The sequence below is a fragment of the Populus alba genome, chromosome 2, assembly GCF_005239225.2.
Source record: "Populus alba chromosome 2, ASM523922v2, whole genome shotgun sequence".
Taxonomy (NCBI): domain Eukaryota; kingdom Viridiplantae; phylum Streptophyta; class Magnoliopsida; order Malpighiales; family Salicaceae; genus Populus; species Populus alba.
The window spans coordinates 689913-705691 of record NC_133285.1 but is presented as its reverse complement, the minus strand read 5'-3'; the positions used below and the strand labels follow the sequence as shown (position 1 = coordinate 705691).

Genomic DNA, 15779 nt, shown 5'->3' with positions numbered 1-15779 from the left:
AGTACTCTCAAACCAGGCTATCAAAAACTAGTCGAGTCAATGGTTTTGGACCACTGTTGGAGCAGCTACATGGGGAACCACTCAGCGAGAATCGTGCTGGGAGGTAGTACTATTGTAGAGGGTAAAGGTGGTGTGTGTTTATTTTATGAGAGTTGGAAGACAATCCACAATGCCTTCTAAATCGGCAATGTTTTCTCTCTTTTTTAAAAAAAATTAATTAATTACTAAAATGACATTATTTTACATGAAATGTGTCATTTCATTTAAATGAAACGATGTTGTTTCGATGCTTTAGATTCAAATTAGGTTTAAAATCTCCTCTCTCAATCTAAGTCCTCAATTTTAGATTTATTAAATCAAGTTCTTAATTAAAAATTTAAGTCATTGAAAGGATCTCGAAAACCCACCAAAGCACAAATGCCAGAATCTTTCAGAAAAATAAATTCATATTCAAATAGTGCATGACTACATGGATAAGCTCACACTAACTCATCAATTTGGGATCCAATTTAGGATGTTTCTTAGGAGGTGTCGGGAAGGAATTAGAATGTAATAATATCGATTCATACAAATAAAGAAGAAAAGTTTCTCTATTGATTCAAACGTTGTAAGGGTAGCAAAAGAGGAAAAACTGGAGATTTCACATAGTACTTTTGATAAAAAAAAAATCAATATGATCTATTTCATGTCCTTCAATCAATAAAAAAGTGAGTCAGATTCTACAAGATCAAACCTATGGGATTTAAGGAATGACGGAAGGGAATAAAAAAAAGGAGGGAAAATAATAAATATATAAACAAAAAAGAGTCCATATTCCAAATGAACAAATTCAAACTTGAAAATATCTTTTTGATTCTCGAAGAAAGGGGGTAAAAGGATTGATCGAAAAAGATCTTTTGTTCTTATTCTTATTATAAGATCGTGATTGGAATTGTATATGTTTGATAAAAAGAAGAATCTTCTCTTTTGAGCATAATAAAAAAAGAAAAGTGTTCAATTGGAACATGAAGACGTGACTGAATTTATTCTAGTTATTTTTTTGGATGAATTGGATGGAGGAAAGAGCTTCTAGACTGATGAAAATGGTCTAATGACTTTGAAAGAATTGAACGAGAAGCCATATGAGGTGAAAATATCATGTACGGTTCTATAAAGTGGTAGTAAAGGTGACTTATCTATCAACTTTTCCATTATCACCCCTAGAAAACCAAACTCTACCTTACGTAAAGTTGTTAGAGTATAATTAACCTCTGGATTTGAAACCACTACTTAAATACCTTGTGTTGGCCTTAATTTGCAAGAACATCTTGTAGTCTTGGTAGGAGGGGGAAGGATTTACCTAATGTTAGATATGACATTGTTCGAGGAACTCTAGATGTTGTCGGAGTAAAGGATCATCAATAAGGGCGTTATAGTGTGTTGTAAATTCTTATCAAATACTTGTTTCATTTGATGATGCCATGTGAATTGCTAGAAACATGTAAAGTATATGGCAAACCCAATAATAAAAGTTTTGTAAAGGGACTGAAGCAGGCTACAATGAGACAAAAGATCTTTTTTTTAAAGAGATTTGATTATGAATTATTCTATCTCTAAGGTCCAATATTAGAATAATTTCATATGTTTTTCTTGACTTTATCTGTGTCACCAAACAATTCAAAATGCCTTGACTTTTTTAGAGAAGGTTCGAGTCAAATAAAAATAATTTGAAACACTTCTTTTTACACTATTTCAGGAACTCAATGACTCAATTGCATGGATATGGAAAATACAAGATTTATAATCCTAGCAGAAAAAGGAGGGAAATGAATACTCAATTTAAAGTGAGTGAACAAAATTTCATACTCAATCTCATATACATATATAATTTTATAGAAAGATATATTCAATGAAAGTCATATGTATATCTTGGAGGGAGGTATTTCATTTCTTTCAAGATCCACCCTACAATATGGGGTAAAAAAGCCAAAATAAATAATTTTATTAGCCTTTATAAAAAAAAATTGAATATTGACAATCCCTTACACACTTATGTCACGTTGAGGTACTGTAGAAGAAAAAAACTATAAAATCCAATTCAAATTATCGTAACTGATTAATTAATATGTTGGTTAACCGTATTTTGAAACACATAAAAAAATCATTAGCATATCAAATTCTCCATCAAGCCATAAGAAAAATTCAACAAAAGACAAACAAATTCACTATTTGTTTTACACCAAGCAATACATAGAGTATCTTCCGATATAGAGTCTGTTTGGTATTGTGGTTGCTTTTGTGGTTGTGGTTTAAAAAAAGTAGTTTAATAAAAAGTGCTTTTCGTGAGGTTCGTTTTAAAATTTGGTTAAAACTGCGGTTAAAATTGTGGTTGAAAAAATCAATTTCTTGTATTTGATTAATATATTTTTTTGTATACAGTCTGATTGTAAAATTACTTTAAAAAATATATCTTTATATTTATAAGAGATGCTATTTTACTTTATTATAAAAACAATCAACTATTTACCTCTTGTGTTGGGTGCACGCAATAATCTTGCCCTTGTCTTTTTAACTTAGACAGATTGGCATCAAAATTAATACAATTTTTGTTAATTAGCTCAAACTAATAATGCTACTAGAAAGGATAAAATTGCATCTTTTGAGGATATATAACGAGACCAAGGAAAAGCTCTCATGACATACTTCCTTTTTCTCTTCAACATCCCAGTGATGGGCATCTGAGAGCTCTCAATCTGCTCCTTTTCGTGTTGCCCATTTGGTTCATTATTGCCTCTGTTTGAGACGAGAGAAGAGAACAGAGGGGAAGGAAAAATTTGGGAAATGAGAATCTAGATCAATGGCAATAATTTGGGAACAGAGAGGAAGGAAGCAGAGGAGACGAGCTAACAGGAATTTGGTGCAGGTAGAAGCCTCGTTTGACAGAAGAAAGGACAGAAGAAGGGGTTGATAAAGTTTTGTGTTAATTACAGTGTCGGTGAGAGAGAGGAGAACACGAAAAAGCAATTGTAAATTGCTTTTCAAAAACTGAGGTCCAACCTCAGTTTTTGAGTGGGACCCATATAAATAAAACTGTGGTTCAACTTAACCAAACATTTCAATATTGCTTTTACTTTCATCCGCAGCGCAATTGCAGTGCCAAACGACCACATAGTAGTAAAAGCAAGATGTGCTTATCAAGTTCCCATCAAAATAGAACCACACAAGGAAAAGCATTTGTTATTTATTGGTTATTAAGAGTATCCCGAAAACATATGGGTTGAAATATGGTTTTCAAATTAAGTTTTGAGTTGGTGGATGCTGCGAGAGAGTGGCAATGCCATCCCTAAAAAGAAAGAGGCTCATTAAATGATAGAGACAAATAAAGCTTTTGTACATTTTTGTTAATCCATGAATAAAGAAGACATACAAGTTATTATATTTTTTTATTAAAAAATAAAAAAATATAATATTTAAAAATATTATAGAAACAAATTTATTTTGTATATTTTTATTCATTTTATACATAATATTTTTTTTTATCTAAAAACATTAATCAAACACAATTTTATATTTCACGTGGATTAAAAAAAAAGTACTGCCAAGCTTAAAGAAAAGCTGTTAAGAAATGTGCGTTCAAGCAATACACATTTCTATATATTTGTATTTTCCTTACTCCAACCAAATATATTTTTATTCATTTTATACATGTTTTTTTTTTTATCTAAAAACACTAACCAAATACAATTTTGTATTTAACGTCGATTAAAAAAAAGGTGCTGCCAGCTTAAAGAAAAGTTGGTAAGAAGTGTGCTCACTTCAAGCAATACAGGGATTGTTCATGTTCAATCTATATAAATTGAATTCATTCTTCTCGAGGCCACTGCTACCTGGGGAACCTGTACCTATATAAATTATTTGGATCAGATTGAACAGAGGATTTCCCCACAACTTCATTATTGCTACTTTGCTGTGAAGACATAATAACTCTCTGGCTTGTGATGATGATGGCATAAAAAACAGCAGCAACAGCAATACATAATCATGGCTTTGTGATGATATCCTCCAGTGTTTCTTCATTTTATTTTTTATTTTTATTTTTTGCCTTTTGGGGTTAATCTGAGTGTTCAGATTTGGTTCAACATGCAAGAATTCTCACTTAGCCCATCTTCTATAAAAAACAGTCTGAGACAAGCAAAATCTCAAACCATTCTTCTATAAAAAACAGTAGTGCCCATCTTCAATCGCTAATTTCAAAAGCGAATGATTCAACAAGAAACATACACAGAAAATCAAGCCTTGAAAACATTATTTTACTCTTGAGAAAGGAGAATGAAAACATCCCCTGTTATGTTCAAATAGCATAAAAGAAAGAATATCAAAAGTTCAAAGAACTCTAAGCCTGATCCTCGTCCAGGGGCAACTTCAGTTGCTCTGTTATAACCCCCAACCCCCCAAATTTTACTTGAATAAGGTTAGTCTTTTCATGTCAAATCATCTTATGCTTGTCAGTCCTGCTAAAATTTAGCTTCCAGTAAAAAGTTAGCAGGCTCGTTCTTCACAGCATAACCAAATTTAGAGGTGCTATACTTCCGATGTACGCCTGTTAGCTTCCCTGTTCCAGAATTCCTATGAAAAATAACCATAAGCCTTGAACATTCCCTGTATCCCCACAATAGGACAGAAAAAACAAACGAGGAGTCAACAAATGTCGATCTTGACATGTAAATGGAAACAGGCAAAGAGATACACACTTACCTGAGCTGCTCTTCTGAGTAGCTAGTATAATACTCATTAGTCTTGCTCCATTGCTTTGTTCCACTAAGAGTACATTGAGCAGTATATATTGCAGCAGCAGCTAACAATGAAGGTGGAAACTTGAGCATGTCATATTCAACGAGGCAGAGCTCAACAATGAAGAAGGACAGAAGTTCAAGCTGCTTAAAAATAACAACCGGTTTAATCAGTATCGTCACACTAAAAAAAAACCAACGAGTACAGTTAAATTATTCATGCAATAGACCATTACAAACCTTCGTGTCACGTGAAGCCTTTAGGAATCTCCTCATAAAAACATATGGAGTGGGAACAGATAGATTAAATTGTAAGGTGTTCACCATGAGCTTCTCCTGCAGGAATTAAAATTCGTATCATATATGCATCCACCTTCTGATCATAATATTAATATGACAAAAACAATGAATGATTAAATATTAATATACCATGGCAAGCACTTCTTTTCTGCTGTATGCTTTATCAGAAATCAGAATGAGATCCTCAACAACTGGAACAGATACTTCTTCATATTTGCATGCAAGTAGCATGGCTGTCACTCCAACGAGCTGGAGTTTCTTTCTTGCTACGGGCTGGACTGCTAGAAATCTATCGATGAGATTGACAGTAAGGTATAAGGTCTCCTCCATCAATTCAAACTTGTAGTGCACCTGTTAATTCCATCAAATTTGTAAGCAGTTCAGATGAAACCAGATAACTAACTTTAATCTTTTAAGCATTATTTAGGTAATAAAAACTGCATCTGCAAACCTCAATCAACCAATCAATGAGAATGCCTCTCATTCTCTCGTTGATGTCAAATTGCTGTTCCATGTAGTTTGGTGCGACACAGCCAGATATCTGCAATTATTTTTCCAGAAAAAGAGTTAGGTAAGTGAACTGAGAAGGCAAATACTTCAAACGAAAAACCATAAACATACCATCAACAGAGCTATTTTCCATCCAACATGGTTAGACAAATATACCTTCTAACATGTTTTGTAACATAAAGCTCCACCCTTGTTTATTTAAAATTTCGAAATAAATTTATAACAGCCCTTTTTTGCCTAAATATCTTAAATTAGATAGGAGCACTGAAGGCTTTTGTTTATTTTTCACAAATTGTATACGAAGATAGATTCTGTGTCACCTCTGCTTTCTTGTAGAAATTGTATAAATCATCAACGTATTCAACTACAGCAAGTGGATTCTTCTTGTCACAGCCGTCTATGTCCATGATCGGCTCTTCTTCGACATCTTCCATTTCAACTTCATCCTGAAGGAAACCAAGAATTCAATGGCACCCTAACCAGAGACACAACAGCAACACAAACAAATTCTAAAAAGTTATATTTCAAATACCATCCGGTCAATCTCCTCCAACATTGCCTCTGTATGTTGCACATACATTGGCACAGCAAAGTCATTACTGCTCTTGTAGTCCTCCACATCTACGATGTTACAATCTTCTGGCTCACTAGAAATTGGTTCCGATAGAACTGGTTTTTTTATTTCCTGTTAACATAAACAACTCTCAGTCCCATCTCATAATTTACCCCCGTATATCCACCCTAAAAATTAACAGCAAATTCAATTCTTTTAAAAGGTACCTCTGGTTTATGTTGTTGCTGCTGCTTGTTAGCAAGCTGGGCAGCGAACTTCCTAAACAAACATCATGAATTACACCCAAAAAGAGTCAGTTAAAAGATCAATTCATTGACATCAAAATAGCACCTTCAACATCAAACAAAAGGTCAATTAGTTACTGACCTAGTGATAGGTCGATGCACTGGAATTGGTGGGTTCTTAATACAAATACCTTCTCTTCTAAATTGTAAAACAGACAAAACATTTTCAGAAGTAAGTAATCAAAGACAAGACACAAGCAAAAAAAAAGAAAGATTCAAAATTTTCATCATTCAAGACCCATGAAAATCAATTAAAAATAAAGAAAAAAAACTCCACACCACCAAGTGCCTACTTTCTTTACTTTTTCTTCATTTTCTCAGGAACCAAACAAGAGATTAAGATTAAGATTAAGACACTAGTAAGGATTTAAGAACACTTACTCCGATAACCCTCTTTTGTTGATAGCACAGGGGTACGGTGGACCTCCAATGATGTTCCGATTAATGTTGCTCAACGCCCGGCGATTAGTTCCTGTCGCCACCGGAAACTTCCCTACTCCGCCACGTAAAACCCCTTTAAAATTGAGAAAAACTAATTGCTTAAAAAAAGCCTTCATTTTTTAAACTAAACAGATAATAAAAATTAAATACCACTTCTGGGGGTTTTGTTATTACCTTGAACATTTCCGGGTCCGATCACACCCGGGTAGTTCTCATCGGATCCAGCCATTGTTTTCTACCAATAAAGAAAACCCATTAATGGGGTTTTGTTAAAACAGCTAAATGCTATAAAGAAAGTTAATAAAAAGTACAAAATATGGTTTTTTATTAAAAAAAATAAATAAAAGAAAAGAGAAAGACCTAATCAAGAACTAAGATCAAAACGCAAAACCCAGATCATAAAATCAAACAATTCACCTTCAAATTCAAGTATTGTTTTAAGCTTCTTCTTCGATTGGGAACAAAAAACCTTCAAATTCAATGCAACCCTGTTTCCCTTAAAGTACGTGCCTTGATCTTAGAGAGAGACTAATCAAAAGAACCCCATTAATGGAGCACGATCTCTCTCCCTCTCTCCCTCTAATCAAAATCTTTGTGGGTTCTAGAGAAGAAATGCAAAGGAAGGAGGAAGAAAGAAGAGGAGAGATAGAAACAAGAAGACGAACTGAACTGTATGCGAAATTGAGACGCAAATATCGGATTTGTGTCTGTGCCCTCTTCTATATATTTTTAAAACCAACGGCTAGTAAATTCTGACCGTCTGATCTTTTTTTATTGAAAAGTCGCGTTCTCCTGTGTGCCGCTCAACGGCTACCTTGCCATGTGCCCCCTTTTAAAAATTTCCCACACACCTCACTCCATTACTGTACTCAACTGTCTTCTACTACTACTATTTTTTTTTGTTCCTTATCCTTGCGACACAGCCCTTTTAAGGGTTGGTTGTCTTTAAAGCAAGGGTTTATTACTCTTTAGCCCCACCTTGGAAAATTTTGAATCTCAAAAATTTTATGTCATGCTGCAAAGCAATGATGTTAAGCTCAGCTTTCCAGATTAACTTGTAACTTTGATCATGTTAAAAAACAATATGTGGAAGTTTACCTGTCAAACAGGGATAATTTGATGGTTAATCCATGATTGATTAGTCTTGTTAAAATTTAATTTGAATTCTTTTAAAAAAAAATCTTGAAACGATATGGTTTTTGGATTGATAAATCAAGTTTAATAATTTTAATTGCAACAAAACTAGTGTATTTTGTAAAAACAAATAGTAATGATATTCATTGTTACCAAGCTTTCATATAAATGTGTGTGGTAGTGTGTTAATTTCAGTTTTTTGGTGTTTTTTTTTTTTAAAAAATTAATATGATTTTAAATGAAAAATATTTTTTTAAAAAATATCACTTACTACAATACTTACCATATAATAAGATTGGTTTGCGTGTTGCACCATATGTATAATGAACCACACAAACATACAAAACCTAAATATATGTGATTTTAATATCTATGATTTTAGTATGGTAGTGATAGAAAGGTGATACGAGTTTTTTTTGGGAATTTAGTATAGTATTAAAGAAAAGATAAAACAACACAATGTAGAAAATATTAAAAAAAATAATAAAATTTACGAAGTTACAGATGACATATATGATTTGAGAATTGCAAATATCATATGCAATTCTCTCAAATTATAAATTTATTAAACACAAAGATTCAATAAAAAATCATGATATATGATATAGATAAAAATACAAAGAAAAAAAAAAGACTCTTAAGCACAATAAAACTCTAATGATGACACCATTGATACCATCAAAAAGATTTCGACAAGACGAATCTACTGACACAAAAATATATTATTAACAGTGACCATAATGAGCTACATAAGTGATCCAAAAGGCCAATGAGCCCCGACACTTTTAAATGATTCATGTGGTCCACTTTGTTTATCGTTTGTGACCTTATCTCGCGTCATTTATTTTTTCTCACTGAGATCTTTTTTATAATACTAGTGGTGTTATTACTAGAATTTTATTGTGCCTCTAAAATTTTTTTATTTTATTTTTATCTCTCCTCTCTCTTTATGAATTACAAGGAGAGTATAAGAAAGAAAGAGAGAAAACAAATAAAAAAAACATCAAACAAGGTCATTGACGATGAACAGGGTAGGTCGCATGAGTTGTCCAAATATGTTAAGATTTACTTGTTTTTGGGTTACTTATGTGACTCACTCCGATCTTGATAATGATCTTTTTTGATGTTGTTTAATTTATTTTATTGGTATCTTTTCAATAATATTGATGATATTGTTATTAAAGTTTTGATATATCTTTATGATTTTTTTTCTCTTTTCTCTTTTAAATTAATATTTTGTCCATCAATTTTGCAGTTAATCATGTATAACACTTGTGGCTCTCAAACCAAAGATATCTTCTACGATTTTTATATTTTATTATTTTTTAAAATATTTTTTACACTATCATTTTATGATAAATTTTTTTACCATGCTAAAAAAAAATTATTCTCCTTTTCATCCTTAATGGATGGGGCATTCTATACTACGATCATAGGAGAGCCAATAGACCATCATCCACGTCATCGATGTGCGATAAGCATTGATTAGATCTTGATTGGATTTCCATCTTGGTGACCATGGTGAATCGGGCGGCTGAGAGACCATCATCATCGATTTGATGAAGGAGTTGCAATGCAAAGTGGCCATCTTTTTTTTTTTTTTTTGCCATTTTTTAAAAGGACAATTCGGTCTTCATAAATATGGAGCCTGTAGACTCTGCACAGTGTGTCCCGACAACAGGAGGCCGACAGCCTGGTACAAGCAACGTTTGCCGTTACTATGATTATGTTAAGAATTTTTTAGTAGATCATAACTTGGGCATTTTAGTTTTAATAAATAAAAATATACTCCTAGTATCATTTTGTATCAAATGATATCCTTGTATCATCATCATCATCCATTTACAGGCACATATATATATATATATATATATATATAGAAGAGGTGAGAAGTTTGTTAGTGAGTTAGGCACCATTTCTTTATGTATCTAGGCTGTGCTTTAAGAAAATGATTTTTTTTAATTTTTAATTATTATTTTTGGGATTTTTAGATTTTTTAATATATTGATGTAAAAAGTAAAATTTAAAAATAAAAAAAAATTATTTGATATATTTTTAATTATTTTAAAAATAATTATCATCCATCGCAACATTAAATACTATCTTAATAATAATTAACGAGACACACCTGTGACTTATACAATTAGAAGGATTAAACTGCTACTAGTTACTTAAATAGGGACTAGTAAATTGATTTGTTCGGAATTTTTAACAGATTAATTAATAAGAATTATTGAAAATTACCACATTCCTCTCTAGAAAAATGGTCTGTCGTTTGAGGAGCATCTTGACTTCATTCAAACCAGTGCACATTTTTTTATTTTATTTTATTTTATGCTGAAGTCGGGAGTTATTAATTCTTCGCTCTAGTTTTCGAATTTTGAAGCAAGTTCAAACCATGTCCATTTGAACTGAGCATTGATTTATTTAATGTTTAATACAATATTTAAAGTTCATATAAACAATGATGAAAACTGCGATTCGAGTAAAAAAAAAAACATTATGAACATAAAAATAATGTTTCATTGGCTTGGAACGCAACAAACAACAGACACTAAAACACATTAAAATACTTGTTGGAGTGTTGTAATGAATTTGCACCCTCCCAAAATATTGGACAAGGTTTTATATTCAAAAATAAATTGTCAGATTCCATTATATATATATATATATAAAATAAAAGAAGCTACTGGTTCGACCCTTGATTCCATTATGCCAAAACTTTAAGAAACTCTGTCGTTTAACTAATACATCCAAAGAACTTGTGTTGTTTTGATTGAATTATGCCACTTGATTTGTAACCCTAACAGGGTTAACAAAATCATCTTGACCCTGAGCGGAGAATCCATGGCTAATTTATAGATATATAGCTAGGGCATGGCAACAAATTATATTCATTCTGTTATGCCTATGGAAAGTATTGTTACAGGGTGTGATAGTTATTACTGTTGTCCTCTGTTATTATATATAATTTAAAATGTTTTTTTGTTTAGAAATATATTAAAATAATATATTTTTAAAAAAATTATTTTTAATATCAAGACATTGAAAGGATATAAAAATATACAAAAATTAAATAAAAATTAATTTTTTTTAAAAAAATACAATTTCAATTATATTTCTAAACATTGACTTAAACATGTTTATCTCCTGGCATGAAGGAAGGAGTTCATAGCTGTAAAATCCAAACTGCCTAGACTGTTATCTGACAGCTAAAATTTGATATTCATGTGAAAATCAAGGTTAATTCAGTTTGGTATCGTCTTGCAAGCAGATTCTCATATTTTGTGCCCCAGAAAGGGGAAGAAAACCCATGATTAGCACAAAATTAATTGAGCTACCAAAAGGAAAGATGAAAGGGGAACCAAATTAAATAACTGAGAAGAAAACATCCCTTCGTTGATTAATTAATTAATTATTTTCACGTTGAACTTTATATACATAAATGTATATGATATTTTTATTTGATACCCAATATATAATATTCTGGTTAATTAATAATTTTTCGCGTTGAACTTTATATACATAAATGTGGATGCTAACAGAAATAGATAAGTAAAACCGAATACAATTTAACTAGAAAGACTTGACAGACAAAGCGAAGGTGTCTTCCAAAATCCATTTTGTCCGTACTAACTAACTTTCAAATTCTATTTTAAGAGCCAAACCGCCGGAAAGCCCGCGAAGAGGCTTACATCCATCGAAGAAACAAGCCACGGCTCAATTTCATGAAGAATATTTAGGGTTAGGGTTTCGTTCCCTTCCAGTTTCTCATCCCTTGCAAACATTTTTTTCCCATGCAAAACGACCAAGATTGATCACATGTCTAAAACCCAGCTGGAATCCACGAGTTTTCCCGGGGAAGATTGCAAGCAGCAGATGGTAATGGATGGAGAAAGAGATCAGGAAAGTACTGAATCAAATGAATCAAGCCCACGAGAGGAAATCGATATTGCTCAAGAGATCTTGAGCGTGATTGAATCTGTTGCCAGACTTGGAGATTACAGAAGAAGTCATAAGAAGGAATGTTATGGCCTTGTTAGACGGATGAAACTTTTGTTGCCATTCTTAGAGGAGATCAAGGATTTTGATGGGACAATTTCTGACGTGGGTATTGCTTCTTTGAGTAGTTTGAAGAAGGCACTTGTTTTGGCCAAGAAGCTGTTAACAACTTGCAATGAAGGAAGCAAAATTTATCTGGTCATGACTTTACAATTAATTCTGATCTAATGATGATTAATTATTTAATATTTGCTATTAATGCATATTTACTGACTTGTTTGTGGTTCAGGTTGTCGAGAGCGAGGCGGTTATGATGAGATTCCATAATGTTCTTGACAAATTATGGAAAGCTCTTGAAGCTGTGCCTTTCGATGAATTTGAGATCTCTGATGAGGTGAAAGAACAGGTATGTTAATCGAGCATTTTAATTTTGGTAATCTTAATGAACATTGAATGGTTCTTTCTTTGATTTTTCCCCATTATATACTTCATGAATTTGCTTGTAAGGCTCCGTTTTATTTCTATGATGAGGTCTGTATTTTATTATAGCTATATCACAGTTTTGTATGGGTAACAGTGAAAACTCTTTCTTGAAACCTTGGTTAAAAAAATAGTATAATTTATAGTTTTTTTTTAAATTTATTTTTTCAAACGACAATAATAAAAGCTATTACAATGCCAAACACACTTGATAAAGAAAAATGTGTTGTGTTTAATATTGTGATATAATTTGAGATGAATATTGTGATGGTGAATTAGCCCTCCTCGATCATTTTGGCTTGGATTGATTTCTTGAAGAAATGATATGGGAAAAGGAAAGTTACCCTTTAATTAATTTTGTGCTCTTCATGTTTTCGAAGTCTCTGTAGCCTGTTTGGAGGTTTACGTTTGGTAGTTCTGGAACGAAAATGATCGTTACAAGAACATGAACTCGCTGGGCTGGGATTCTACATGAACTTGCACTAGCAGTTCGATACCTGTCTGTTCGAGACATTTTCAGCTGATGTATTTTGAATTTCTGCAAGCTGTTTATCCTGTTGTGGTATCATAATCTGAGGCAATTCTCCATGGTTGTTCAGGTTGAGCTGATGAAAGTGCAGCTTAGACGAGCAAAGAGGAGAACGGATACACAAGATATAGAGCTCGCAATGGATATGATGGTGGTGCTAACAAAGAAGGATGACCGGAATGCTGACAGGGCCATAATAGAAAGACTAGCGAAAAAGCTAGAGCTGATTAGCGTTGAAGACCTGGAGATTGAAACTGTAGCTATGAGGAATCTTGTTAGAGAGAGAGGGAACCAAGTAACTGAGAGCACCCAGCAAATGATTGATCTTCTTAACAAATTCAAGCAAGTTGTAGGCATGGAAGTGACCGATGTGCTTGATGATCCTGTTGTGCCTAAAATGCTGAAGAAGAGCCCGTCTCTGATCATCCCACATGAATTCCTCTGTCCAATCACACTAGAAATAATGACAGATCCTGTTATTGTTGCAAGCGGTCAGGTAAGCAGTCATATCCAAGTGAAACACCTTTCTTCATAATTCCTCAGGATACTAATCTGTGAGCTTCCTTCTTTTCCCTCGGTGATCCCCTAAAGACTTATGAAAGAGAGAGCATACGGAAGTGGATTGATTCCAATCACCGGACCTGTCCGAAGACTCGAGAAATACTGGCTCACCTGTCATTGGCACCGAATTATGCACTCAAAAACTTAATATTGCAGTGGTGTGAGAATAATAATTTTGAGCTTCCCAAAAAGCATTTTCCAGCAAGCTCAGACCCCGGGACCACCTCCGAGCACCAAGAGAAAGTCTCTTCTTTGGTTAAGGACCTATCTTCTAGTCAGCTCGAAGTGCAGAGAAAGGCCGTGAAGAAGATTCGCTTGCTCTCCAAAGAGAATCCCGAGAACAGAATCTTGATTGCCAACAATGGAGGAATCCCACCAATAGTTCAACTCCTGTCCTATCCCGATTCTAAAATTCTAGAGCACGCCGTAACAGCTTTGCTGAATCTATCTATTGATGAGAATAACAAGAGTCTCATAACCAAGGAGGGAGCCGTTCCGGCTATAATAGGAGTTTTGAATAGCGGAACCACTGAGGCTAGGGAGAACTCTGCAGCAGCTTTATTTAGCTTATCAATGCTCGATGAGAACAAAGTGACCATAGGGTTGTCCGATGGCATCCCGCCATTAGTAGATTTGTTACAGAATGGAACTGTAAGAGGGAAAAAAGATGCTGCCACTGCACTCTTTAACTTATCCCTCAACCATTCAAACAAAGGTAGGGCTATAGATGCTGGCATTGTCACACCATTACTCCACTTGATCGAGGACAGGAGTCTGGGCATGGTCGATGAGGCCCTGTCGATCTTTCTACTCCTTGCATCGCATCCTGAAGGGCGAAATGAGATCGGACGGCTCTCGTTTATTGAAACTCTTGTAGAACTCATGAAAGATGGCACCCCCAAAAACAAAGAATGTGCAACTTCAGTTCTTCTTGAGCTGGGATCAACCAATTCTTCTTTCATGCTTGCTGCACTTCAATTTGGCGTCTACGAAAATTTAGTTGAGATCTCAAAGAGTGGAACCAATAGAGCTCAGAGGAAGGCAAATTCTCTGTTACAGCTTATGAGCAAAGCTGAACACATTTGAGATTCTTGTCTAAAGTTGAACATACTAACTTTTCTAATGTTCTGTGTCCATATTAAATTGTTGTAATTATATAAATGACATACATTAATTCTGTATTCACTTGTTTGTTCACTGTCTTCTCCATTTGGTCTTTGAAATTTGAATTGGAGTAGGTGAAGTGGTGAACGCATAGACTTCAGGATCTGAGGCTAATTGCATAATGACTTGCAAAAATCTCAGTTGCTCAGTGATTCAAGGAAACTTTGCTGCACAAATTCTTCTCCCCTCCATGTCTAGACCCCAAAGTTATTAAACCTGCATGGTGGGTGAACTCAGGATCCCGATAACCTTGCTCTCATGTAGACCAAGTTTTAAAATAATTCAATTGGAAGTTACTCGATTTGATCTAATTGGTCAACTTGTGACCGATTAAAATCTGGTTTTATTTTTAAAAAATAATTTTAATTTTTATTTAAAAATAATTGATTTGGATTGCTATAAGTTAACAGTCCAACCCATAATTTGATTCGTATTGAGTTTAATAAATTTGTCAAATCCTCCTAAGACTTTATATATATTTGACAATGCAATTAAAAATATATTTTTATTTAAAAAATATCATAAAAAATATTAAAAATATTTTAAAAAGATATTAATTTGATAATTTTTATTTAAGATTTAATTTTAAAAAATCACTTTAAAACCACAATCCAAAAATCAATTCAAAGCAAGATCCAAATTATGTATAAGAGTTGATTTTCAAGAAATAATTTTTTTAAAAAATTAAAATAATATTATTTAAAAAAAAAACCAACAAATGGTGTTTTAACTAAGTTAGCAGATCAAACTGGATTTTTTTGTCCAAATAATTTTTTTTTAACATTGACCTGTCCTGACTGCAATCAATTAAATAATATGTAAATTAATTTTAAGAGTTGTATCTTTCTTATAAATTATCAATTCGAGTCCTATAAGTCTTAAAATTATTAAAAATTTATATGATTATTAATTTTAAAATTTATTGAATTACTTAATATATGTAAAAATCGACCAAACATCAATATTAATTAAAAAAATAATAATGTACAGATCTGGGTTTTACAACCACGCTACGCAGACCGACAATTCCT

General features: G+C 33.0%; 2 protein-coding genes across 8 annotated transcripts; one reads left to right on the top strand and one right to left on the bottom strand.

Annotated features, from left to right (window-relative positions):
- Positions 1-4270: 4270 nt before the first annotated feature.
- LOC118042083 (cyclin-B2-4) lies at positions 4271-7707 on the bottom strand. 7 transcript variants are annotated; one of them, XM_073407428.1, is made up of 12 exons: positions 7296-7707; positions 7053-7113; positions 6819-6930; positions 6520-6573; positions 6360-6411; positions 6103-6264; positions 5900-6025; positions 5521-5610; positions 5199-5420; positions 5010-5105; positions 4735-4916; positions 4271-4638 (listed from the first exon to the last, which is right to left on the bottom strand). In XM_073407428.1, exons 2-12 carry the CDS (start codon positions 7105-7107, stop codon positions 4494-4496), a joined length of 1296 nt encoding a protein of 431 aa, XP_073263529.1. In that variant the 5' UTR covers positions 7108-7113; positions 7296-7707; the 3' UTR covers positions 4271-4493. The 7 variants fall into 7 exon arrangements, with proteins under 7 accessions (XP_073263529.1, XP_073263528.1, XP_073263526.1 ...); XM_073407427.1 differs by having other exon boundaries at positions 6819-6951; positions 7296-7701; XM_073407425.1 differs by having other exon boundaries at positions 6520-6576; positions 6819-6951; positions 7296-7697.
- Positions 7708-11897: 4190 nt separating this feature from the next.
- LOC118041982 (U-box domain-containing protein 15) lies at positions 11898-14670 on the top strand. Its single transcript, XM_035049478.1, has 4 exons — positions 11898-12212; positions 12304-12420; positions 13094-13519; positions 13615-14670. Exons 1-4 carry the CDS (start codon positions 11898-11900, stop codon positions 14668-14670), a joined length of 1914 nt encoding a protein of 637 aa, XP_034905369.1.
- Positions 14671-15779: the final 1109 nt, after the last annotated feature.

Bases quoted from the DNA above. Each gene is read 5' to 3' on its own strand.
- LOC118042083 (XM_073407425.1), bottom strand. From the start codon at position 7,107: ATGGCTGGATCCGATGAGAACTACCCGGGTGTGATCGGACCCGGAAAT. The intron at 6,026-6,102 runs ATATAACTTTTT...GGTTTCCTTCAG, and splicing joins TTGACCGGATGGTATTTGAA to GATGAAGTTGAAATGGAAGA. The intron at 4,639-4,734 runs GTAAGTGTGTAT...GTGGGGATACAG, and splicing joins TACTCAGAAGAGCAGCTCAG to GGAATGTTCAAGGCTTATGG.
- LOC118041982 (XM_035049478.1), top strand. From the start codon at position 11,898: ATGGATGGAGAAAGAGATCAGGAAAGTACTGAATCAAATGAATCAAGC. The intron at 12,213-12,303 runs GTCATGACTTTA...TTTGTGGTTCAG, and splicing joins AAGGAAGCAAAATTTATCTG to GTTGTCGAGAGCGAGGCGGT. The intron at 13,520-13,614 runs GTAAGCAGTCAT...GATCCCCTAAAG, and splicing joins TTATTGTTGCAAGCGGTCAG to ACTTATGAAAGAGAGAGCAT.